Source organism: Brienomyrus brachyistius, chromosome 3 (genome assembly GCF_023856365.1).
Source record: "Brienomyrus brachyistius isolate T26 chromosome 3, BBRACH_0.4, whole genome shotgun sequence".
Classification (NCBI taxonomy): domain Eukaryota; kingdom Metazoa; phylum Chordata; class Actinopteri; order Osteoglossiformes; family Mormyridae; genus Brienomyrus; species Brienomyrus brachyistius.
The window spans coordinates 314,990-341,782 of NC_064535.1; the positions used below are offsets into that span (position 1 = coordinate 314,990).

At 47.9% G+C, this 26,793-nt stretch overlaps 2 protein-coding genes across 34 annotated transcripts; both read left to right on the plus strand.

The window, feature by feature from the left end:
* The first annotated feature begins 1,493 nt into the window (after nt 1-1,493).
* Nucleotides 1,494-26,793, plus strand: myom2b (myomesin 2b). The gene is made up of 36 exons (XM_049008287.1): nt 1,494-1,556; nt 2,601-2,728; nt 4,003-4,075; nt 4,313-4,473; nt 4,946-5,038; nt 6,761-6,849; nt 7,167-7,217; nt 7,380-7,544; nt 8,423-8,584; nt 10,893-11,034; nt 11,418-11,617; nt 12,482-12,535; nt 12,995-13,122; nt 13,208-13,391; nt 14,145-14,319; nt 14,485-14,606; nt 14,920-15,107; nt 15,193-15,319; nt 15,788-15,969; nt 16,649-16,763; nt 17,363-17,525; nt 17,595-17,701; nt 17,787-17,831; nt 18,228-18,364; nt 18,570-18,714; nt 18,807-18,869; nt 19,164-19,231; nt 19,328-19,441; nt 20,541-20,628; nt 20,723-20,761; nt 21,862-21,967; nt 23,212-23,375; nt 24,632-24,668; nt 24,900-24,922; nt 25,023-25,078; nt 25,887-26,793. Exons 2-36 carry the CDS (start codon nt 2,616-2,618, stop codon nt 26,280-26,282), a joined length of 4,275 nt encoding a protein of 1,424 aa, XP_048864244.1. The 5' UTR covers nt 1,494-1,556; nt 2,601-2,615; the 3' UTR covers nt 26,283-26,793.
* LOC125738837 (uncharacterized) lies at nt 8,630-10,897 on the plus strand. 33 transcript variants are annotated; one of them, XM_049008268.1, is made up of 6 exons: nt 8,630-9,226; nt 9,324-9,530; nt 9,772-9,804; nt 9,902-9,997; nt 10,094-10,156; nt 10,302-10,897. In XM_049008268.1, exons 1-6 carry the CDS (start codon nt 8,747-8,749, stop codon nt 10,803-10,805), a joined length of 1,383 nt encoding a protein of 460 aa, XP_048864225.1. In that variant the 5' UTR covers nt 8,630-8,746; the 3' UTR covers nt 10,806-10,897. The 33 variants fall into 33 exon arrangements, with proteins under 33 accessions (XP_048864225.1, XP_048864224.1, XP_048864236.1 ...); XM_049008267.1 differs by having other exon boundaries at nt 10,094-10,141; nt 10,287-10,897; XM_049008256.1 differs by having other exon boundaries at nt 8,631-9,226; nt 9,324-9,419; nt 9,468-9,530; nt 9,902-10,141; nt 10,287-10,897.

The window sequence follows — 26,793 nt, forward strand, 5'->3', positions numbered from 1 at the left end:
CTTCTAGATGCCAGCGAATGCGGCGCAGAATGAACGACCTGAAGTTAGTTAAATATGAGAACATTTTTCTCTTTATTCACATAAAAAATGAGTAAGCATTGTATCACTATTGCAAGGCAGCGTTGTCACCTTTTGACTGTACAGATTTATTACTGAGCATTAGGCTTTGATAAAAAGAAAATATATGAAAAAAAATAGAAATGCATAAACTTATTTTTATTCAGTTTTTCTTATTTAGCATTAATCAAAATACTACACAGGTAGTCTATACTGGCATTTATAATTATGCATTTGGAAGCACTTTACTTGTGTATGTTGTGATATATTGCAACATCATTAAGACTGAGTAATTCAAGAACACGGAGAAGGGGAAGACAAAGAAATGAAAGAAAGAAAGAAAGAAAGAAAGAAAAGAAAGAAAGATAAAGAAAGCTAGATGACAGCAGAGTAGAGGAATCAAAAACTCCCAAAAAGGAGAAAAAAAACACTCTGGGGGTACAAGGTTAGCTGGCTGCCTGCCCCCAGGCACACTAACATTATCGAAACAGAAAGAGTGGACTTGCTTACTAAAAGCAAGGTGTAAACTGTGTTCAAGGTCAAAGACAAAGTCCATCAATAAGTCAGTTCTTCGCTTCAAAAATCTAAAGTCAAATCAGAAGTTTACAATACTAAGGTTTGTTATTAATGACATATCATCTATCTTGAAGCTCATTAGCAGTCGGTTATCAGTGGTACCTGTCATCCATGAATGAGCATGCAGGCTCAGATTGCTTTGTGCTGATTGGACAGAGGAACTCTCCAAAGCACAGGCTCACACCTGTCAGCTCTGGCCTGTGAGTCTACTGTAATTTGTGGGAAGATCAGCTTCCAGACTTTCTAAAAACTTAAGACGATGTTAAAAATAGCGGCTGGCAAATATTCAGCTTGGGGAGGTGGGAGGGGGGTTAGGGTTGACGCCTCACAGAACCTGACAGATTTGGGAGATGCAGAGTTGTGAAGTACAAAGAAACCAAGAACATTTTTTTAAAAGCTTTCTAAGATGACCTTCCTTCCAGGAAAACGTTTGTGTGCCAGTTACATTGCCTGCACCTTTGTGGCAGTTCTCAGAGATCCAGCTAAAGGTCCTGCTACCCCAGAAATCTTCATGTGAGTGGTCTGAGTCGTGCTCTTCAGAGCCAGCGTTCTGCTTTTCTTTCACCTTGTGAAGACAAATCTTCCACAACTTCCACAACCATCTTCCACAACTTCCTCAAACGCTCTGTTCCAAAGTTCCACAAGGGGGGATGGATGCTTCAGATAGAGCTAGAAAAACACATTTTTCAGTTTTATGGTTGGGGAAACTCAGTGTCTCCTAGTCCTTCGAAGATGGTTTTGCTGAAAGGTAGAACTGAAGCAGAAACTTGAGGTAATGCTATATATAGTCTGATGTCTTTCCATAAATGGGTGGCCAGTGAGCTGGCATTCTGTATGGGTAATATTTTTATATTCATCAGCAGATCCTCCTTGGTGTGGCTAAGCTGCTCTTTCTCTGCTTTGCGCTGCTGTATTCTCTTGGGGTAAGTCTTTATTAGCTGTTCCTTCTCTTGCAGGTTAATGATACCTCGTTTAAAAATGCAGGACCGTTTTTGAGAAATGCCATTTGGGATCTGCGGTGCACTGGTGATGGGAATGATGGGACAGACGATGCCATTAATGATTACAGTGGTTTTTGCCTGTTACATTATGTTGAGCTGAGTTCTGCAAAACAGTTTGTTGCATTGCCTTTTGAAGGAAATTAAGGATTGCAGTGGAGAAAACAGATTCAATAACGTATTTTAAAATGCATAATTTTATTATATTTAAAATATAATTATTAATTATTTATTTTAAAAATAAAAAATAGCATGATATTAAAACAAATGGGCAAGTCTTTAGTTATATTCTTATTGAATTAAGATTGTAAACATTTTACAAACATTTTATGTTACAATCTACTGTTTTTCTTTCCTATGTATTCTGTATATTCAGTATTATCTAATACCTAATAATATCTAATAATGAGTTAAAATGTTTATTTATGCATTGTTGTCAACAATTTGTGTTATTTATTGCATAACATTTAATGTAATAAAGAGGAAATGAGTTATCACGTAAAATGACTTGTTGACCAATCTTGTTTTCTGTTTAGGTGACTTATAAAACTTTGGAAAGAGAATCAAAAACATAGGATCTTTTATATTCTACTGTGTAGAATATAAATATTCTACTGTCTTTCCTGTTAAACATACATCAGAATGATGTTGCTTTTAGAAGAGGCTGCAAACTACGCAAAAACCATGATGCAAACCTGCTCTTTATTGCAGAAAAAAATCAAATGTAAATGTTATTAAACCAGTTAAAAACTGGAAATGGCCTAAAAGTTAAATTGCATTAATGCAACTCATTGACCTTTAGGCACTGCAAGGTTGTTATAAACAATTGTCAATAAATTTAATTTAAATAACCATGGGTGACACCTAGTGGCTGGAGGGGTGAATGATGATTTAAAAAAATAATCAATGTTCTCCTGTACAGTATTATTTCCTCAAAACCAAATAATATATATATGTTTTTTGTTGTAGGTTCTGAAATCAGTCATGGCTTCTAAGGTCCTGCCATTTTACCAGCGGAAACACAAGCATTTTGGACAGGATTACCGGAGCTCCCAGTCTAAATATGTAGTCCAGGAATACTCTACTTCTTCAGCCAGGTAACGACTGCAACTGTGCAACATTCTGCCGTCATTTGTTAGAAAATTCTCAAATCACTATCTTAAATCACTAAATCAACTACTTTATATAGTGGGTTATGGTTATTTTACCAACAGATTAAATAAAGTTTTTTTTTCAAACTTGCTATAACACTAGAGAAATTTCCCTATTAAAAGAAAAATGAATAAAGAGATAAATGAAATAGGCCTTGTGTCTGTAGCCTCTGGGATGAGTGCTGGTGCCTCCACAACCCAGAGTAGGATAAAGGATTACAGAAAATGGATGGATGGATGAAATACTACATATGTGCAGTTTATTAAAACATTAAGACATTAATAAACTCAGCCAGAATTAATATCAATCATTCTGCTCTTACCGGGGATCCTTTAAGTTGTATATTTCCCAAAGCAAGATATAATGCTCTGAAATGAACTAATAATATTCGGGGTTATTTCCAGAAGTAAATTGTAAAATCCCAGTTTAAGGACATTTTACTTGAAAAAAAGTGGGACAGGAGACAGGCAATCGATGTAGTCGTTCAATAAAATTCTGCAGCAGAAATAATTATTCAAGCCAAATTTTCAGATGTGACTGGATGTCATATTTCTTGTTGCGCATTATTGAGGCAGCATTTACACTGTCCGTCACAGCGGCCCGCTGCTTATGATGATTAATGTGGGGTGACACGTCGGTGAAGGATGCGCTCAGTTGGCTCATGGTTAACAGCATTTATCACCAGGCTATTCATTAAATTGGGTGTAAGAAATGACAGTGGATGTGGGAAATGAGTTTTCATATAAGGGATGCGACCGGTAGCCTTACGATTAATCCTGCAGCTTCCGATAAGAAGGAAGGGGAAGTTCATGGCAGGAAACCCGACAGACATCCTCACTTTTTGTAATGTGTAGTTAGATCATTAAAATCAGACAGACATATGTTAGATTTAGATAATCTCAGGTGTGAGTTTCTGTAGGGCCTAAGGAAATGCCAACATGCTCATAATTTCAGTTACTCCAACCTTAATTCATTTTGCTTCTTCAAATCATCGATATCTATTCAGTGGTACCAAACATAATTAAGGTCATACGGCAAATCAAACTCCATACGTGACGAATAGATGTGTTCTTCTGCAAACGTGTTTGCATTACATCTAAGCATGCTTCTCTCATAGTTGTTTATCAAGGCAGTCTGGGACACATCCCAGAACTATCACCTTGTGTTTAAAATGTGTGGCAGGTGGGTCCTGTTTTCACATTTCCTGCGTTTTCTGCAGGGCAGGACAGGTGCTAGATGAGGAGGAAGTGTCTGACTACAAGTACCAGGTGGACAGGAGGGTCCATCAAGTGGTAGGAACCCAGCTTGCATGTATGAGTATGAGGGGAAGATGATCACCAGTAAGTGTGCTGCATGCTGAGCTGCGATGACATAACGTATATTATTAACCTGGAATAGGAAGCCATTCTACTTCCCATTAATTTTCATCTCTTTACCACTGTGTCCTGGAGGACTTTGCTTCCCACCATTCATTGCCTGTGATCCTGTGACTCCCAGCAATGCAATTGACCTCACTGTTGCCCCTGCAGGTGGAGAAGAAGATGGCGTCCACGGAGAAGTACATCCGCGAGGAGTCGATGATCCGTGGTCCGAAGTTTGTGGCAAGGCTGCGGTCCCACACCGTGTGGGAGAACACGCCAGTTAGGCTGTACTGCATGGTGATTGGGTACCCCACCCCCAGTCTGAGATGGTAACGTATACACTGTGTATATACATTTATGTTTGCTTAGTGCCATGATGTTTGCTGTCTCCATATGGGTGCATAAGAGATAGTGAAAGCATTTCCGCCCCGTGTAGATTAGTAGGTGACGTGGTGGCTAAGGATGTGGGCTCTCTTCCTGGGGCTCCATGGCCTTTCTGTGGGTGGGGCCATCAGGCGGGTGCGTTGTGAGGTTAACGAGGGTTAGTGCCCAGAAATCCGTAATTTTTTACGGATTTGTAATTCATAGACCATTTTGGCGTTGAGCATTTGAGTCATGGCCACTATCACCATTGGAATGATAATGCTAAATCGCCAATTAGCGGGTTGCCGTCTCCTATCACATGCTAGGAGGAGCTCCACTTCCTATAGGATCATAAATGAGGCCTAGGGCCCTACCTTTCTTAAGCGGCAGAAACTGCAAATGTAGGCATGCGTGACTTCTCCCTTTTATGGTTTGTAGGTTCAAGGATGGGATCCTCATCAACACTGCGGGAATGCCGGGAAAGTACAAGGTGGATGGTGGCTACGGCATGCACAGCCTGGAGATCTTCAGGTAGTCCTCTGAGTCACGCAGAAGCTGCTGTTCCTGGCAAAGGACATGCTAGTAATGTGCTCATACATCCCTCACATGGCCCACATGTGACGAAAGCAGAGGGTCCATTTCCAGAAGTCCCATTTCACGTTAAGGTGCGCGCAGGGGGTGAAGAGAGCAAGAACTCACTGTAGGCTGATAAAGTCCCTCTAGAATGCACTAAGGAAGGTAGCACTCTTTCACCATCTGCAGGCAGGTTATGTCCTGCGTTAATGCTGGTGAATTACCAGCATAGCTTCGCTATGCGCACAACCATCCGGGAAAGGTAACGCCTTGGGTGGCACCTTAAGTGCCTTCCCAGTTTAGTTCAGTGTCGGCCCTTGGCCCCCACCCACCTCCCCCTTTTCCCCCCAACTCAGCTGTTCATGCCTAAGTGCTGAGGTCAGTGTCATGTTACACCCCATCACTCCCCTAAAGACGGAGGAGTTGTCAGCAGTCCCAGTGAAAAAGCTGCTCTGAACGTTTACATTTCATGTATTTAGCAGATGGTTTTATTCAAAGCGACATACATTTTTTGAATAAGCAGGATCAGACTGTCCTGGAGCCGTTAAGTGATCCAACGGCAAAGTCATGCTGCCAGTCCTGGGATTTGAACCTACAACCTTCCGATCATAGGCATGGTATCCTAGTCCACTGAGCCCAATGTCTCCTGAGACTGGTGAGCTCTGAGGGAAGGGGGCGTCTGCAGGCGATTAGAGACGGCCTGCTCTAAAGTGTCACGCCCTGAGATCGTGTGACTCCCCCCCCACCCACCCCACCACCTGGACTCTCCTGGACTGCCGAGCACGTGACCCCCCTTCTCATGCGTAATGCTGCGCCCCTCGGGAGCCTTGGGAATGTGCCTTTGGGACATCAAGTCCCTTCTGAAGGTCACAGGGCCCGTCGAAGGGCACTTCCTTCATTATGCTGCCTCGTTGGCAAGTAGCTGAAGTACTTTGTTGATTTTTTTAAAGGCATCATTTGTAACGTGGTGTTTATGAGGTCTTTAAATGTTCAGTGGAAAACAAAAAATGTATTTGTCTGTGCATGGAACAACTGGAATGTGAGACATTGCAAAGTTTGTATGTTCATTGTATCTAAACATAACTTTTGTGATTCCCTGAAAATGGCCCAGCATTGACAAAGGACGGAGGCTTTGCCCTTGCAGCTGAGGACCGGGGAAAATATCATGTGAAACGTAGTCCTTACTTGGGTAATTGGAAGATCTGTGATTGTAGCACTCCCGTAGGACACTGATTCATATCCCCAATTCCTTTAAATGTAAACAAACATTTTCTTAATCCCAGTCTAGCCCGGTTTGCTCTGTCAGCCTCGTCAGGGCTTATGATAGACCCCTGACCTTCTCCTAACAACCTTCTGAACTTCAACATGCCACCCAAAGCTGTCCGGAGGTTTAACGCCTCTGATTTGGTCTTCTGTGGCTCTCTGCTACACCCTGACGTGGCATCATCAATTTCACCAAAATGATTCTTACCCTGACCATTCAGAAATTAAGTTCTGCATACTGGGAGGGATTCTGCTGCCTTTCTGCTGTGCCCAAAGCAGCCTAAAGTGCAGCCAAGTGTGTTTGCATCATTATCAACACCATCCCAGCCTCCATAGCCCTGCTTGAACTAATCTCGGCCTCACCTGTACCATCCATGCTTCAGGGAATGTTCATAACAAACCGTGTTCTTCCATCAGCTGTAACCCTGAGGACACGGCCCAGTATACTGCTGTGGCAACCAACACGCATGGCCAAGCCTCATCTCAGGCCTCTTTGATTGTCAAAAGTAAGTGGGATTGCTATGAAGTATCGCAGTAGTTCAGTGGAACATCTGCTTACATTCTGAGGACAGACTGAAAAACAAATGCAGAAACCTTTTATGATCTTTTTGTTGTAGCTGTTGCTTACGGTGATGCACAGGGGTCATGGTGGGTCTTGCAGAGATGCTGATTTGACCACATTAGGAAATGCCATTTGACCTTTCATTGATAATATCACGCCACATCTGACCAGCTAACTAGATAAAGCAAGGCATCCTACATTGGTGTGAGCCCTCAGGGTGGAAGGCACCAAATCACTGAGCGTCTCTTTGCGTTCCAACAGGGTTCAGGGCAGAAGATGAGTTGTGTGCCTACGCCTGGCTTCCCTACCAGTGTATGTGGCTGCAGTAAGACCAGAACAGGCTGCTCCTGCTCCAGAGTTGCTATTATTAAACCTTAGTGACACTGCTGCATGTACAGCACCATTTAGCTATTTGGTTATTATGATCATGCAATCTTACGGGGACCTCATGGTGAATGGGATTGTTCTTCCCAGTCTCCATGCTGCCAGAGATCCAGTACACCCAGATTGACATCACCTTCCTGGAGACATTTGACGTGAAGTTCAAGACCGAGGGGGAGAGCCTGTCTCTCTCCTGCAAGATGATTATCAGCCCGAACCTGGCTAACCTGCAGCCCGAAGCTTTGTGGTTCAGAGACGGTAGGTGAACATCATCTGCTGGGGTGGTGGCTGGGAGGTGTTGTGGGGCAGGATGGCAATCAGGTGGATAGAGCTCCCGCTGGAACATGACTCTGCATTACATTAGCAGTGCTGCCCCCCAGTGGTATGTGGTGGGAAGGGCAGAATTAAAAACGCAGACTTCTGCCATCAGGTCAAAAAATGCGAAGATGAGAAAGTCTATCAACAGAACTTCAGCACCAATGGACATTTGATTTAATTTTATCTCATGGATACACATTTCTGAAAGCAGCTAAGCCGGGATGCTTGTAAATCTCTTTTTATTTCTTATCTTAATATGATTATTACGTGAAACAAATGACTGAGAGAATTGGACTGGTTACTTCATTCTCAGTGTTTTACCCCAGTCAGGTCATATTCAAAACTTCATTCATGAAAGTAATTAGTGGAAAGAGCAGGTTCGGAGGTACTTACAGGAGGCTATATGATTAGTCACACAGGCGCTGACTGGGCTGGAGTGCCACCCTCATGCAGGTGGGGGAGGATCCTCTCTGCTCCTCTAGGGCAGGGCTGTTCCAACCATGGTCCTCAAGGTCTTAGCAGCTGATTTTCCAGCCTTCCTTTACCTGTGAGCCAGGTGTGAAGCCTCTGACCAATCAGAATCAGTAATTATGAAACTACCAGAGAGAACTGAAAAAAGGCCTGGATTTCAATCGAGGGCCATATTTGAAGAACCCTGTTCTAGGGGTTGAGGATTCGGAATGTTGTTAGGTCAGTCCCCTAGGTAACAGGATACAAGAAAATAACAGGCTTTTGATGGAGTAAAAGCTACATTTGAGGATGCAAACCGGACGTGAATGAGGCCCTGGGGGTTAACACACTCGTCTTTTCTATTCCAGATCAGCTCCTGAAGGAGTCTAAGTGGGCAAAAATGGAGGCGGGGGGCGGCGTGGCCAGGCTGACCCTGCCCCAGCTCTACAAGGATGATGAGGGCCTGTACACCTTACGCATGGTGACCAAAGGGGGCACTTCTGAGCACAGTGCCTACGTCTTTGTGGAAGGTAGAGCGTGGAGGGCACGCCACTGGAGGGGAGGGGCTTGTTGTACCGTTGCAAGATATACGTGATTGGCTTGCAATTTGATCTTTACATTTATACTTGCATTTATTTTGCAGATGGTTTTGTCCAAAGTGGTGTACAAATTACAGAAATTACATTACAAGCATGCTCAGGGAGAAGATGGAAGGACTGTGGATGGATGAGCTAGCTGAGGTGCTCAGGGAGAAGGTGGAAGGACCGTGGCTGGATGAGCTAGCTGAGGTGTTCAGGGAGAAGATGACAGGACTGTTCCTGGATGAGCTAGCTGAGGTGTTCAGGGAGAAGATGGAAGGACTGTTCCTGGATGAGCTAGCTGAGGTGTTCAGGGAGAAGGTGGAAGGACTGTGGCTGGATGAGCTAGCTGAGGTGTTCAGGGAGAAGGTGGAAGGACTGTCGCTGGATGAGCTAGCTGAGGTGTTCAGGGAGAAGATGACAGGACTGTTCCTGGATGAGCTAGCTGAGGTGCTCAGGGAGAAGGTGGCAGGACTGTGGCTGGATGAGCTAGCTGAGGTGCTCAGGGAGAAGATGACAGGACTGTTCCTGGATGAGCTAGCTGAGGTGCTCAGGGAGAAGGTGGAAGGACTGTGGCTGGATGAGCTAGCTGAGGTGTTCAGGGAGAAGGTGGCAGGTCTGTGGATGGATGAGCTAGCTGAGGTGCTCAGGAAGAAGGTGGAAGGACCCGTGGCTGGATGAGCTAGCTGAGGTGTTCAGGGAGAAGATGACAGGACTGTTCCTGGATGAGCTAGCTGAGGTGCTCAGGGAGAAGGTGGCAGGACTGTGGCTGGATGAGCTAGCTGAGGTGCTCAGGGAGAAGATGACAGGACTGTTCCTGGATGAGCTAGCTGAGGTGCTCAGGGAGAAGGTGGAAGGACTGTGGCTGGATGAGCTAGCTGAGGTGTTCAGGGAGAAGGTGGCAGGTCTGTGGATGGATGAGCTAGTGGAGGTGCTCAGGGAGAAGATGGAAGGACTGTAGATGGATGAGCTAGCTGAGGTGCTCAGGGAGAAGGTGGAAGGACCGTTGGCTGGATGAGCTAGCTGAGGTGCTTAGGGAGAAGATGGAAGGACCGTGGCTGGATGAGCTAGCTGAGGTGCTCAGGGAGAAGGTGGAAGGACCGTGGATGGATGAGCTAGCTGAGGTGCTCAGGGAGAAGGTGGCAGGACTGTGGCTGGATGAGCTAGCTGAGGTGTTCAGGGAGAAGGTGGCAGGTCTGTGGATGGATGAGCTAGCTGAGGTGCTCAGGAAGAAGGTGGAAGGACCCGTGGCTGGATGAGCTAGCTGAGGTGTTCAGGGAGAAGATGACAGGACTGTTCCTGGATGAGCTAGCTGAGGTGCTCAGGGAGAAGGTGGCAGGACTGTGGCTGGATGAGCTAGCTGAGGTGCTCAGGGAGAAGATGACAGGACTGTTCCTGGATGAGCTAGCTGAGGTGCTCAGGGAGAAGGTGGAAGGACTGTGGCTGGATGAGCTAGCTGAGGTGTTCAGGGAGAAGGTGGCAGGTCTGTGGATGGATGAGCTAGCTGAGGTGCTCAGGAAGAAGGTGGAAGGACCCGTGGCTGGATGAGCTAGCTGAGGTGTTCAGGGAGAAGGTGGCAGGTCTGTGGATGGATGAGCTAGTGGAGGTGCTCAGGGAGAAGATGGAAGGACTGTAGATGGATGAGCTAGCTGAGGTGCTCAGGGAGAAGGTGGAAGGACCGTGGCTGGATGAGCTAGCTGAGGTGCTTAGGGAGAAGATGGAAGGACCGTGGCTGGATGAGCTAGCTGAGGTGCTCAGGGAGAAGGTGGAAGGACCGTGGATGGATGAGCTAGCTGAGGTGCTCAGGGAGAAGGTGGCAGGACTGTGGCTGAATGAGCTAGCTGATGTGTTCAGGGAGAAGATGACAGGACTGTTCCTGGATGAGCTAGCTGAGGTGCTCAGGGAGAAGATGGAAGGACTGTTCCTGGATGAGCTAGCTGAGGTGTTCAGGGAGAAGATGACAGGACATTTCCTGGATGAGCTAGCTGAGGTGTTCAGGGAGAAGATGGAAGGACTGTTCCTGGATGAGCTAGCTGAGGTGTTCAGGGAGAAGGTGGAAGGACTGTGGCTGGATGAGCTAGCTGAGGTGTTCAGGGAGAAGGTGGAAGGACTGTGGCTGGATGAGCTAGCTGAGGTGTTCAGGGAGAAGATGACAGGACTGTTCCTGGATTAGCTAGCTGAGGTGCTCAGGGAGAAGGTGGCAGGACTGTGGCTGAATGAGCTAGCTGATGTGCTTGAGTTCCTTGTGCTCGTCTGACAGATGCGGCCCCTCCAGTACCCAAGGCTCCCGGTGCCCCAATGGACATAAAGATCCATGACGCCAACAGGGACTACGTCATTGTGTCCTGGAAGCCCCCCAACACTACCACCGAGGGCCCCATTATCGGATACTTTGTGGACAGGTCATATCTATCGGTGTTCTCCATTACAACGGCTTTTTGAAATAACCCAAAAGTTGTCTTCCAAACCAAACAAATCATTCCATTGTAAATGCCAGCCCAGATAATTCTGGAAGAGATCACAAAGACATGTCAAAGGCCACCTTTTCACATTGTTTAGCAAGTGGGACAGCTTTGTAAATCAAAATTTAGCCCAGGGTTGTTTTCTGCTGCAAATGAAATTCTTTTTTTCCACAGTTCTAGGCTTGTGTGTGCTAACTGTTTTGAAAGAAAATGTTCACTGACCCAAAAACATAGTGTCTGTGTGTAGAGGGAACGCAGTCTCCTTTCTAGCAGAGCATGTCCTGTGTCTAAAGCTCGGTTGCCTGCTGCTTCTGGGTCAGCAGATGTGAAGTCGGAATGGAAAACTGGATCCAGTGCAATGACTCGCCTGTTAAGATATGTAAATACCCAGTGCCAGGTCTCTTTGAGGGCCACTCATACCAGTTCCGGGTGCGGGCCGTCAACTCCCACGGCATCAGCCGACCCTCCAAGATGTCTGATCCAGTTGCTGCTCTCGACCCAACCGAATTCGAAAGACTTCAAGGTATCATTCACTTATCAGGGTCTGTGGCTGTGTGACAAAAACTCTAAGGGTTTTAATTCATCTATAAGGACCAGGCAGGCCTATTTAGTTTTTTTATATAATAATAATATATACTTCCATCAAGCCTCCCAATTCCTGAAACTACTCAGGCACAAGGGGGGTCTGGAGCAGGGCTGCCCAGCCCTGATCCTGGAGATCCAACACCCTGTAGAGCTTAGGTGCAGCCTTAATTTAACTAGAGCCAGCTTTGCTTCAATATAGCTACTGAGATGGTACTTAAGGACTTGATTATCTGTATCTGGTGTGTTAAATGAGGGCTGCGCCTAAGCTCTCCAGGGTGCTACATCTCTAGGAGTGGGAATTGGCAGCCCCGGTCTGGAGCCTATCCCGGAGGTTATGGGCACAAGGCAGGGAACAACGTAGCATGGGGCGCCAATCCATCGCAGGGCACACTCACACGCCATTCACTGATATAGGCATACCTATGGGCACTTATAGTCTGGACCATTAGTGGAGCTTGTAGCTTGTATAATGAATGACAGGAAGTGTTATTGAGTGCTATATATCTCAGTCCTGACAGAAAGTGCTGCAGAGTGTTACAGGTAGTGATACTGAATGTTACAGGAAGTGTTATTGAATGCTGCATATCTCATTCCTCACAAGAAGTGCTGCTGAGTGTTACAGTATGTGTTACTGAATATTATTGAATGTTACATGAAGTGTTACTGAGTGCTGTATATCTCAATCCAGATTGGAAGTGTTAATGAGTGTTACAGGAAGTGTTAATGAGTGTTACAGGAAGTATTACTGAATACTATATACCTCAACCCTGACAGTCTACCATACTATTTTGTATAATAACAGCTATGAAGCTGGGGGGAAAACTTCAAGTTGTCACCTGTCAGCCAGAAGAGGAAGGTAGGGGATGCCTGTCACTTTCCATTCTAACATATAATTACATTTGTATTCATGTTATATTTAGAATATGAACATTTTGAAACATTAATTACAGTAATGAAATGAGTCACATGGCCTTTGTGTCATGCTTTGGGATGCACCATCTGTATAGAGAACAGTGTTGTGTCTTTCACAAGCTCCTCCTCTCTGAGTGTTTTTTCACGTACGTTTATGCTAAAGTGTCACCTGCACATGTGCCCATTGGACTTTCCCTTTAAATGACGAGAAGTCGTTATGCATGTGGTAATTATGCTTTATCTGCAAGGACCCCACTGGCTGTTGATAAGACCCTCACACCATTTGGTCCACTGCCTGTCCCCCCTTCCCTTTTTCCCTCTCTCTCCCTCCCTCCTGCTCTCTCCTCATCTCTTTCTTTCTCCCTTTCTCTCCTCTCTATCTTTCTCTTCATCACTCCTCTAGGAGAGGGAAAGCCGCCTGGAAGCCCTTCCCAGGTCCACGTCTCTGAGACGGACCGCACGTATGTCGTGCTGAGTTGGCAGCCGCCCAGCTACCGAGGAAAGTCTCCCATGTGGTACTACATTGAGAAGGTTTGCCCTGCTCCGCTGCAGTGGATGCTCACACATGGGACCCTGACCACACCATCCTGTAACTGACCCCCCCCACCCCCTGCAGTGCCTGGCGGGCAGTAGCTCCTGGCAGCGTGTGAACACGCAGGTCCCTGTGCGGTCCCCACGCTACGCTGTGTTTGACCTGGCCGAGGGGAAGGAGTACCAGTTCCGCGTGTTGTCGGCCAACGTGCACGGCGCCAGTGAGCCGTCCGAGTCCACCAGGCCCATCAAGACCCAGCAGCTGCGTGGTACAGAACCGTACTGACCCCAAACCCCCATTCTCACAGAACTGCACCACTTCTTCACTTTGTTAAATCCTTTATTTGTTTTCTTGCCCTTTATTAAAAGCATGATGAGTTCCATCTGAATGCTTCCGAGTGGCCGAGCATTAGACGTGGTGAATTCCTCACACGATGCCACCTCAGGCCCTGTCGGGTGGCCTGCTGTCTCAGATAGCACCCCTCCCCATGCCAGCAAGGCCCAGCCCACGCCAGGTGTAAACATTCCTACCCCATATACCGTGACGGCACATCCGTCCTGGACATACAGCAGCAGAGCAGCTTGCATGGACACTTGAGTGCTTACTGGCAGAAGCATATCCCTCCTATCAGATCTGATCCAAAATATCTGCCATGCTTTTAGTGGGAGTTTAATGTCCCTACAGGGAGGACAATGTTTCCCTGTGTACATTTGCACTGTTTCGTGTAAAGGTGTCATAGAGATGGAAGATCAGATTCCTTGCATTCAGCTGCACTGTCTTGCTGTCACACCTGTATAATTACAAATTGTTTCTCTCTCCCTGAGAGATCTGAGTAACGTGTCTGAGTGGTATTGTTGGCGAGCCGTGCGTATTTGTGATAGCCTGAGGCTTTTCCTATTGAGCGTCAACCCAGAACACCGCCAAGTCCACGCACTTCATTAGTAAGCTTTGCAGCTGAATCTGCTTGTTAACATTCCTCCTCTGAACGTCAGTGCTCCACTTTGTGCTTTGCCTCCTCCAGGTGTTCCGTCGGCTCCTGGACAGGTAGTGGCCACTCGTGATACCAAGACATCACTTCTGGTGCAGTGGGCCCCACCCAAAGAGCCCAACAACCTCATTGGCTACTATATTGACTCTTGCGTGAAAGGCTCCAAGGACTGGTTCTCCAGTAACCACAAGCCAAACAAGGACACCCGGTAGGGCGTCAGAGTGGGCGGGAGTGTAGTCCACTGATAGCATGCAGCAAACCCCACCCACTGTGTGCTTGTTCAGCCTCATCCCTAAAGTAAACAGGAAACACTCCCAACTATCTGCAGGTGTCCAGCTTGGGTTTCTGTTCACTACAGCTAGTTTTGTGTCAGGTTTGTCGTATACGGACTGAAGACCGGAGAGACGTATGTGTTCCGAGTGCAAGCCATCAACGAGCTGGGACTGAGTGAGGAGTCGCAGGAGTCGTCGCCGCTCTCTGTCCAAGCCGCTCTCTGTAAGTGCTATTGGCCTGAACCCCCCAGAACCATGCATCTGCATTCTCCTTGCATGGGACTGACTTCTGAGAGCTTGCAAATCCAGACCAAGTTAAGGTTAAAACTAAGAATTCTGCAATGAAAACCCGCATCGACTAGTGCCTATGCAAAATATCATGTAGCAGGTCTGCATATGTCACACTGTTATGCATAATAGAGACATTATCATGGGATATAATTAATGTTGATACATGTAATGTTGTGACAGTGGGGAATGTATGCATGTGTAAGGCGATGCTGTCAGATGGTGCTGAATCCCCCCCCCCCCCACAGCCAAACCGTCCGCCCCCTATGACATTGCGCTGCTCTACTGCGATGGTGCCGCCATGACGCTGAGCTGGAGGCGTCCCCGACAGTCAGGGGGTGCCGTCGTCACCGACTACTACTTCGACAAGCGTGAGGTGCCACAGGAGCGCTGGAGAGAAGTGAACACCAGCCCTGTCCATAAGAGGCTGATGCAGGTAGACCACCCCACCAAGCGGCTGGCTGCAGTGCCTGTCATTTCATCCCCACGTAACGCACACTCGGTTCTCCCGATGGCAACAGGTCACGGGCCTGAACAGCGGCTCCCGCTACGAGTTCAGAGTCTATGGTGCCAACTTGGTAGGACTGGGGGCCCCGTCTGAGACCAGCAAGGCATTCCTGTGCCAGGCCTGGAGCTTCCCGGAGCCAGGTGGGAACGGAGGGGGGAGCGTTTGAAATTTACTGTAAAGTGGCAATAGTTACAGACAAGGAGCAGGCATGTAAGTCAGACCATTTCACTCGCATATATACAGACACAGACCGACAGAGAGACACACAAACAGACAGGCAGACACAGTCACAGGATGCCACAATAGCTCATACTCAGATTTCCACAGTAAATTTGAACTTGCTGTTACTTAATCCACTGTAGTGTGTGATTGTGTGTATGACTGACATCCCTGCCTGGGAACGCCACACCCCCCATGACCCCCTGGCCAGGATCCAAGGTTTGATGACAGACAGACAGACAGACAGACAGATGGAATTTTCTATACTTTCTTATTAGTGCAATATGCAGATGCCATTCAGCCACACAGAACACACTGATGCGTGTGCACATGCGGTGAATGTGACAGTCCTCAGTGATGTGTATCACAGTCCCATTTACAAATGGCAGGCCCCCCATATGACGTGACCAGCTGCGAGGTGAGGAATGACTCCCTGGTGGTCGAGTGGAAGCCGCCGGTTTACATCGGCAAAAGTGAGGTAACTGGCTACATCGTGGAGAAGTCCCTGAAGGGCTCGGAGGAGTGGAGCCTGGTGATGGGTGACATGGCCGTAAAGCACTGCTTCCTGAAGGTGAGCGACATTGAGGGCGCCTCATGTAGCCCTGTGTGTGGCTGGTGAGGAGACCCTTGTGTGTGGTCGGTGGGGAGGGTCCTGCATGTGAGTGGAGGGGAGGAGAGGGCGCCGTGTGTGTGAGCGGCGGAGAGGGCGGCGTGTGTGAGAGCGGCGGAGAGGGCGGCGTGTGTGAGAGCGGCGGAGAGGTCGGCGTGTGTGTGAGCGGCGGAGAGGGCGGCGTGAGTGAGAGCGGCGGAGAGGGCGGCGTGTGTGTGAGCGGCCGAGAGGGCGCCGTGTGTGAGAGCGGCGGAGAGGGCGCCGTGTTTGAGAGCGGCGGAGAGGGCGCCGCGTGTGTGAGCGGAGGGGAGGGCGGCGCGTGTGAGAGCGGCGGAGAGGGCGGCGCGTGTGAGAGCGGCGGAGAGGGCGGCGCGTGTGAGAGCGGCGGAGAGGGCGGCGCGTGTGAGAGCGGCGGAGAGGGCGCCGCGTGAGAGCGGCGGAGAGGGCGCCGCGTGTGAGAGCGGCGGAGAGGGCGCCGCGTGTGAGAGCGGCGGAGAGGGCGCCGTGTGTGTGAGTGCCGGAGAGGGCGCCGTGTGTGTGAGCAGAGGGAAGGGCGCTGTGTGTGAGCGGAGGGGAGGGCACTGCATGTGGCCCTGTGAGCGCAGGCACCTTCCGACATTTTATCCTGTGCGGTCCTCAGGTCACCGGCCTGGAGGAGGGCCAGACCTACATCTTCAGAGTGCGTGCCCAGAACACGGATGGCACTGGGCAAGCGTCCTGCATCTCAGATCCTGTTATCGCCAAGTCGCTGCCAGGTATCGCTGCTAACAGTATCAGAAACACATAAGTAATGGATGAAAAACACAAAGTAGATCCATACCCCTGAAACCTACATATTCACTCATCCCTGGAGGGTGACGGAACGGTAGCCCCAACATGCACAAACAGGACCTCCATCCATTGGTTGTATGAATGCTGAGGGACCTTTGAGAAGGTCCCTCTCGGAGATGAGTCAGAGCATTTTTTTTGGAATGAGGGGTCGAAGATCAAAAACACAGCTGAGAAATATAAGGAGCAGGATGTGTTATGACAGAGATTCACCAGGTTACTGGAATCATGTGCCGATGAAAGGCTGACTATAGGGTGTGTGTGTGGTGGGGAGGGCTTAAGGAGTGGCTGGGAGGGGGGCAGCCTGTGGTTGGAAGAGATAAGGAACTGTGGGAAGGAAGTGGGAAGGCTGGAAATTAGAAATTTACTTATCCACCAGAATGATAATAAAGGAACAAGCAGCTGGTGGCCAGGAGAGGGCAGTATGGAGTCACAGCAGGAACTGTAGCAGGAGCAGGAGCAGCATGACCTGGGCTCAGTAAAGTGCCTTCTGAATGATCTGCTACCGCTGTCTCTGAACGCCAAGGCACCAAGGAGATCGAGTGCGGCGTGGACAAGGAGACAGGGGACATCTACATGATGTTTGAGAGCTGTGAGGTGTCCGAGGTGTCGAAGTTCATCTGGAAGAAGTCCTACAAAGAAATAACTGACTTCTCCAAAGGCATTGTGATCAAAACGGAGGGCAAGCAGTAAGTAATTAAGTGACTGTGCACCCAGCACAAGGCCATTTCACTTACTACACACACATGTATTCTCAGGTCCAAGATCATACTGAAAACCCCCGACTTGGAGGATACTGGCGTCTTCTCTGTGGCCGTTACACACACCGACGGCATTTCTGCCAGCTATGAGATCTCCAAACAAGGTAGTACTTCTGCTGCTTCCTGTACTGACATTCCTCAGGCTCTTTTCTCCTGCCTTTCTCTTCATTTGTTCCTTTTGTTTTACAGAAATGGAGAAGATGCTGGCCCAGAGCCATGAAATCAGGAATCCCAGTGAGCATTCATTAACCCATCTGCTCAGGAAGATCTCAGAGGATTAGCTCGCAGGCCCTAGTCAGCCCTTAAATGAAACAGCGGATATTTCACACGATGTGCGGCGTGCGCATCTCGCAGCTTAGCCCGTCTCTCCCACCACTGGGTATTTTCTTCAGGCTTGGGGCCTTCCTCGAATGTGCATGCTGCCTTTTTAGCAAGATCCTGAATTACTGCAGTGCCTCTGCCTTTCCGGGGCCTGCTGGTGTCCCTGTCGTGTCAACGGGATCTTGGCACAGTGACAGCCTTTTGTATTGGAGTGGGGGGGGGGGGGGGGCGCGTGTTTGGGGCAAGGCTTTTCAGCTCCCTTGCTTGGATATGGATCTGCAGGCTGAAGCTTCTCCTGTCTGTCTCCAGTCATTCCCATGAAGACTGAGCTGGCCTACAAGATCCTGGAGAGGGGTCGCGTCCGCTTCTGGGTCCAGGCCGAGAGGATCTCCTCTGCTGTCACATACAAGTTCTTCATCAACAACATGGAGGTGGTGAAAAGCGAGGCAAGTTGTGGGCTGGCTGCCAGACCTGGATTGCTGCCCCCAGGCCGTGCGTGATGATTAAGCATTTCAGTGGTTTACTGAGGGAATGGGCTTGCTTGGAGGGGGGTGGGGTTCTCTAGAAAGCCAGCCTGATCTATAGGCCTTCTACTGCCCCCTGCCCTACGCTGGAATGAGCAGAGTGATTTTTGTTCTTGATGCTTCACAGCAATACAAGATGAGTCATGATGTTTCAACTGGCGTTGTGGAGATGGTGCTGGACCATTTCACCGCAGAAAGCGAGGGCACCTATGCCATCCAGATGCAGGATGGCAAGGGCAAGGGGCAGTCCTCACTGGTCCTCATTGGAGATGGTGAGGACCCCCAGCTGATGGACAGTTACGCCCCCCCCCCCCGCTGCCTGACATGCTTTGACATGGCCCCTTTGCCCTTTGTCTCCTGGCAGCTTTCAAGGCAGCCCTGGCAGAGGCTGAATACCAGAGGAAGGAGTACATCCGTGTGAAAGAAGGTGCTGCTTGCGAAACATCCGCCCAGAATCTCACTCTCCTGTGTTGGAATATATTCTATTTAAAATTTATATCGGGTGTTAAAGATGCAAAAATGTTTAGGTCCTTTAAATAGAAAAGAACGAATGATATTTATGCTAAAGTTGCCTGATTTATGTCTGTGTTTTATGCATACGGTGCCCATCATGGAGAATTCAGTCTGCTGATATATCTGTAGCAAAATGTTGCTATTTAGCTGATGTGACTTCATCAGCAAATGCCAGCGAGCATCATCCCAGATGCTGCCCTCCTTCCAGGTCCCCACTTCATGGAGTTCCTGTCTGTGCAAGTTGGGGACGACTGTTCAGTCACTCTCATCTGTAAGGTAAGGCACCGTATGTCACACATGCTTAGCGTAGGCATGCCTATGGCCGCTACTGCACTCTGGAGACTCAGGAAGTGCCCGCACCTTATTCTGCAGGTGGCCAACTTGAAGAAAGAGTCTGTATTCCACTGGTTCAAGAATGATGAGGAGATTGTGCCTGACATCCCTGCGGATCTGACCTCTGGCCTGTGCAGACTGCCCCTCCCTCAGGTAACCTTCTATTAACCGAGAGAGCTTTTAATTTGAAGTGCCTTTCTGTTATTGGCTGCCCTGTCATGGCTGTTACACGTTAAACACTCTGGACGTTTTTCTGAAAGATAGGCGCAGAGGATCATGTCAGTCGTAACCTCGTTGTAACCCAGGAATTTGGGCAGGGTGAAATTTTGGGGCTTTTTGTGGCACAAGGTTACTGTCTCCCAGGGGCCACGAAAAATCCAGCCAGGCCAAAGATGCGTAAAAGAAGAGCCAGTCAGACAGCGAGTATAGAATGCGTATTGAGTCCAAGAGCGTGTGTAGCCAGCAGTGAAACGGAGCCAGGGCAGAGTGCAGCCCTGGAGGAGCAGTAAACAAGTAGCAGTGGGCCGGTAATCCATACCAGCCTGTCGGCGAGGGTATCCAGGTCAGCTTGACAAACGGCACATCCAGCATGGGCAGCCTACCTGGGCCATCCCACCTTGTGGAGAGGGGAGAGAGACTTTGTGGGTGCCCCCCAGACATCCACATAACTCATATAACTCAGTGAGACAATTTCACATGAAGTGCTAGCAACAGTCAGTCTGATATTTTATCAAACATTATGAAGTGAGCAGTTTAGGTGATGTATGTTATGTATTAGCTTTTGGCTAATAGCTACCCATATGACCTAAAAGATGGCAGAAAATCATGGTGGTGCAGTGGTTAGCACTGTCGCTTCACACCTCTGGGACCCAGGTTCGAGTCTCTGCCTGGGTCACATGTGTGTGGAGTCTACATGTTCTCCCCATGTCGTCGTGGGGTTTCCTCCGGGTACTCCGGTTTCCCCCCACAGTTCAAAAACATGCTGAGGCTAATTGGAGTTGCTAAATTGCCCGTAGGTGTGCATGTGTGAGTGAATGGTATGTGAGTGTGCCCTGCGATGGGCTGGCCCCCCATCCTGGGTTGTTCCCTGCCTCGTGCCCATTGCTTCCGGGATAGGCTCCGGACCCCCCGCGACCCAGTAGGATAAGCGGTTTGGAAAATGGATGGATGGATGGATGGATGGCAGAAAATGCTCTTCTGAATCATGGCCGCTTTGTTTCCTCACACTTTACGTCTTCTTGACTGTATGAAGTTCTCCAAGAAAGACCAGGGTGTCTACAAAGCCACGATCAGTGACAGCAGAGGGAAAGATGTGTCTCAGATCGAAATTGCCGGTCAAGGTATTTATCCCTTGGTCTCCCAGCCAAATACCAGACTAAGTGCAATGAAAAGGCAAAGGCTAATCCTGATCTTCTCTGTGACTTCCCCTTGTAGTGTTCGAGAACATCATCAAAGACCTGACCCGCATTGCTGGTATGTCTTGTGTTTCCCATTTAAGACACACTGGTGATTATGTGTAATGGCTCATTTTGGGAGGGAGTTAGGGTTAGGGTTAGTGGCTAGATCTCGCAGGTTAGCGAGCTTTTCCCATCTATCCAAAACAGCAGTGCTGTCGACCCCGTTAGTGACGTTTCTGTCAGAGACATTCCTGTCTTCTTGATTCTCTTTGCAGGCTTGTTATCAGTTAAAGCCATTCATCATGAACAAATGTGTGGCTGAATATTTGTCTTGTCTCAGGTGTGGGGGAACTGGGGGGGGGGTGATACTGATACATCAGAAGGTGAAAATACATTATATGGACATAAGTATTGGGACACCTCTCAGTCATTGAATTCAGGTGTTTCATTCAGACCCATTGCCACAAGTGTATAAAATCAAGCCCCTGGCCACGCAGTCATATTTACGAATGTGTGTGAAAATGGGTTGTCCTGAAGGAGAGGGGCATGTGCTGATTACAGCATGTTGCTGCATATACCACATGATAAACCACCTGCTCATAGATGATGGTGTGAATTTCTGTTTTCTGTCTCTCTCACCCCCAGCACGCCCGTCCTGATCCCAGGCTCCACCCTGATTCCCGCTCACTGTCACCCACATCAGAATTAACCTCTTTCCTTGCTGAAAACAACCTTTAGCGTTTTTCCTGTCTTTGCCGACCCCATCTCCTCACCTCCCCTGTGAACGGAAAACCCCAACTGAACCCTAATCCAATCCTTAACCCCAACCCTAATAAACATATTACTGCACGCCCCTTCCCTGTGTCACATGGTTATCTTTGTCTTCCTGCCCTCAGACAATTTTCTCACAGTCCTTTCACCTTGGGCACATACACAGGAATGCACATCAGATAGACAGACAGTTTTGGTCCTTGATTAACTGGCCTGACGTGAGAACACCCAGACTCTCTGATGGATGGCAGTGTTTCAATCTCACGGACTAACAGTTACTGTAAACACTTCACATTGTAACGCCGCTTGTCACCTGACCACAACGTGCCTCAGAATCTGCGTCCCAGCAGTGGCCTTTACTCTCGGGATTTCAGGTTTTAAGGCGACCCTCTCTCTCCCTCGCAGGGTCCTCGGCTGGCGACCTCGCCATTCAGTGCACTGCAGAGGGCATCCGCCTGCAGTGTCACATGAAGTACTACACAGAGGAGATGAAAATCCAGTGGTCCCACAAGTATGCAGACATTCCGTCGTTGTAATGAGATGCAACCCGTCTCCGTGTTTGCGAGAATCTGTCCCGGGCATGACCGAGCTTTGCGTGTAAACGTAGTTTAAGACAATGCTTAAAATCATTACTGCCTTGGCATGACACATAAAATGATTCTGGGGAAAAAAGCGCAGAATGGATGCTATTCCTGCCTGCCTTTTTTTACACCCCAGTCTAACGTTCTCACCATCTCGCAGACTCACAGTTTACATGTTATGCCCCAAGGCACTTTAGCCAGTGAGGAGAATATCTACATCATAAGAAAATGCTCCCTGCAGGAAAGGATGGTTTCTGGGAAAAAGAGGAAAAACTCGATGCAGTGCAAGGCAGTTTTAGGGCTCAGATCCATACTTCTTGCAGTCTCTGTGTAAATACCATGGATAGTTTTTCATAGGTGGGGGGTGGGGGTGCAGAATGTAGTGCCAGTTTGGACCTTAACTCTGCACCTTTCCCTCTTTCTTGGAGGAACATAAATTCATTTCTGGTACCCGGAGGCTCCTGCAGGAGGTTGAGACCAGCATCTTCAAATTATTTAGCATTGTTTGGAGCTTTCTACGAGATAATTATTTGATGAATTACCCGAGAATGGGAAAGCCTAAATGACACGTGAAGCCTTAAGGCTGCATATTTGCCGGCTGTGAAATCTGGAGGATATGAAAAACAACTTTTAGTATTTCCTGATTCCACCACTTTACGAAACATTAAGCTCCATCCATGCATCTCCCAGTCACTTATCCTATACGGGGATGTAGGAACCATGGAGATTGGAGCAGAGGGCAACCATGGCAGGATACCTTTCCATTAATGGGTACAAAAACACACACACACACACTACGGGCAATTTCAGGTCACCAACCAAACTGACTGCATGTCTTAAGACTACCAAGGAAGCCAGAGAACAGAGAGGAAACACTCATGAGACACGGAGGACATGTGAAGTGCACACTCACAGAGCAGGGTGTTCACTCAACTCACTAACTCACTAAGTATCATCCTGCTTTAATGCAGACGGGAATACATGATTTAACACATAATTTCCAATCTGCTCTAATTAACAAATGGAGAAAAGTGGATCTCTTTCCTTCAAAGTAGGCAATAAGCTAAATGTCTCCGAACAAGCTTGTGTCCATCGCTGCATCACTCTGCCTTTCACCCCAAGCCCCCAAAGTTCCCAAAGTGCTGCTCTTTTTACGTCCCCGCCGGTCACATAGGGAGAGCAGAGTCTCGGCCTCCGGGAGGCTTCGGGTTGGTGGCACTCCGGATATGGCCAGCTTGGAGATCGTGGAGCCCACTGAGAAGGACAAGGGAAAGTACACCATAGAGATTTTGGATGTGGAGAAGACCTACACTCGCACCCTGGAACTTTCTGGAAAAGGCAGGTGCCGTGTTTTTCTCCTCATGCCATGGGAGATTACGAATCCTTTGTGTGAAAGTTTGAGCTGCGGAAAACACGCCACACATCATGCATTCATTAGAGCATTAATTAAGCATTGATTAGGACTCAATTTATGTGTGACAGACATACACAAATACCACACTGGAGTTTCCCGTTGATGTCATTAATTGTGCATTTAGAGGGAAATGAGGAATAGATTTGAATTATTGGTTAAACACATTTACATAGTCATCATTAAGATATGTTTACTTGTTTGACAATGTTGGAAATTATTATTGAAGCCATTATGCAAAGCAGAATTACCACGATGCTATATTTGTACATTATATTTCAGCATATGTTTGCCGATGTTAATATTTAGGCATCTTATCTCTGTTGACTGGGCAATGATGTGTTTGCTGTGATTATAGTACAGCAACTACTCACCAGATGACATGAGGGCCCATTTATAAAGACTCAGGCTAAGGAAGACCACATGACATCACCCAAGAAGTCCGTTAATTAGGCATTCGGCTGTTATGACAGTTGTAATTCAGGGACGCGAGTGCTGTCATGTTCACAGTGGTGGCTGGGGGTTATGTTCAGGGAATGATTAAGTCAATAGAGGCACTCTGCCCTCTGCCATTCTCTTCAGCTGTGGTAGCTGAAAGCAGGAAAAGGTCAGCTGTTCAGCAGTACACATACACGTAGATGTCTCCCTCAGAGAGAGAGAGGCAGCTGCCCTGCCTCACAAGCGGTTGGTCTCTGACTTGGGCTCATCGTTTTAGGTTAGTCTCTGACTAGGGCTTGCCGTTTGAGGCTGGTTTCTGAGTCGGGCTCATCATTTGAGAACAAGTAGCTGGTCTGTGACTTGAGCTCACAGTTTAAGGCTAGTCTTTGACTTGGGCTTGCTATTCGAGGATAAAGGGCTGGTCTTTGACTTGGGCTTGCCTTTTGAGGCTGAATTCTGAGTTGGGTTTGTTATTTAAGGACAAGTAGCTAGTCTCTGATTCGGGCTCGCTGTTTCCACCGAATAGCAAAGCAAACGATAGGAAGAATCCGCAAAGCTCGTTTTGAGCAGAAGTGGAATTAAAGAGGCACTAACAAATGACATTCCAATGTGCCTGTCTTTAGAAACACGAGCTGCAGAGGCCTGTTTTTTTTTTTTATTACATTTACTATAGTAATTGTGGTATATATTTTGCAGCAAATATATAAGATGGTTTATTCATAATCTGCATGTCTTTTCATTGCAGCTTATGATAACGCCTATGCAGAATTCCAGAGGCTCAAGTAAGGCAATCATCGCTGTAATCCTTCTCATTCATTACTCTCAATTCTATCCATTCGTTGCTGTGGGACCTGGGTAATTTTAAACAGCCTTGGAAAAAAATAAATATATGATTTTGAGCTTTGAGATTTTGAAATGCATAACATGCACATGGAACGTGCGTGTGGGGAAGGCAGCCTCTCCATCGAGCAAACGGCTGGTAATAACCATACCATTTCATCCTTGTCTTGCAGGGCCGAGGCCTTTGCCGAGAAGAGTAAGTACAGCTGGGCAGGAGGGAGGTGAGCTGGGGATGCTTTGCCACCACAAGGGGCATTAACTTCTGATATTTAACCGCATCGTGTTTACACCCCCAGACCGTGGAAAGGTGGTCGGCGGCCTGCCTGATGTTGTTACTATTATGGAGAAGAAGGTGAGCTGCCGATTGCTAATGTGCTAAAGTCAATCTAAGGAAGTCTGTAAGCCAAAACAATATGGCATGTGAGACATACAAGAGACCAGGTATGTACACCATTTTCTCGAATTAGCGGCAGCGAGTCGTTTAAAGGCCCAGGATCTTGAGAGCAGTTATGGTGTAGTCAAAATATAAAGTATATATAGTCATCCATTTTCATCCCTGTTTCTTTTCTTCAGTGACTGAACCTGAGACTTCGGATATGTTGTTGACCCAAACTGAAAAGTCACCCTATTTGTCTGGCTTACTTGTTGAGCTGTGGGCACTGTAATGCTGTAATGGCCACATGGGGGCACTGCAGTGTCAGCTGAAGGTTTCCCATGCTGGTGTCTTTGGGTTGTATTCATATTCCACTTTGGTCTGAAGGGAGAAAGGCCTTCCCTGTTCCTGGGGCTTCAGCACTCATTGTTGTCTGGTTCATCTGCGCTTGATTTTCCTCTGCCCACTGCTGGGAGGAGCTGAAAGCTCAGAGACCCCCCCCCCCAACTGCTTGAAATATTGCAGTGCCTCTGAGATCTCCGGATGGGACAATTTGAACCTCTGTGAAGAGATGCATCATGTCAAAAATTATGCATCACACAAATACACAAATCTCTGCACACAAGATAAATACATCAGCTTTTAATTGATCACAGTGCTCTAAATATGCACGTTTATCTTTATTAAAAGGCAGATTTATTGCACTTATGCTTCCTTGTAAAAACTCTTAAACGATTTGCCCTAAGTTGAGCTGTTTCTGATCTCCATTTGTTGATGTCTTTTTAAGACCCTGAGTCTCACCTGCACTGTGTGTGGAGACCCCAAGCCCCAGGTCAGCTGGTACAGGAATGACCAGGAAGTTGAACCTGATGACCACTTTGTGGTTGCCCTGGACTCGGGCAAATTCGCCAGCCTTACCATCAAAGGCGTGTCTCTAGAGGACTCGGGCAAGTACACACTGGATGTACACAACAAGTACGGCGGGGAGCAGGTGGACATCACTGTCAGTGTCTATAAGCATGGCGACAAGGTTCCCGACGTCAAGCCCACCATGTCACCCAAGCGAATTGTGCTCAACAAGATTGAGATCCCTGCCCCTGCCCCAGCCCCATCCCCAGCAGCCAAGACCGCTGCCCCCTCCAAACCCGTGGGCCGCGGAGTCACCCCCTCCAAGAGAAAGTAAAGAACACACCATGGAGTTGCTGATGTCAGGTAGACACGGTGGCTACCCAACGACAATGTTACAGTATGACTTATGAAAGGAAAGGGGAAGGTATTGGGGGAGGTATTCCTGCCATCTCTCACGACAGCGCCAGTGGGGGGGGGGGGGCTACAGAAAATGGAGCTATATTTAGTAACGCCGGAAGTGCATCATTGTGAGGCGAGACTGCAGCTGCAAGAGCATTTGCCATTGGGGGGGTTTCCTAGTACTAATGAACCTGGCTGCCTCCCCCCCAGGATACTCGCATGAAAAATGACCAGCTTTGATGTTCTGTGAATTAAATCTGTCTTAAAAACCGGCACTTTCAATTAGCTCAGCGGAGCCTTGAGGGCGAATAAACAACCTTCTTCCCACTCCTGTGCTCTGAGTTCGGCCCAGTTCAGCCGTTACTCCCTGCAGGTCATGTCACCTCATCCCATTTGGCGTGTAGCCCTGTCTCCTTCATGGGTGTTAATAAATGAATGAGAAGCCA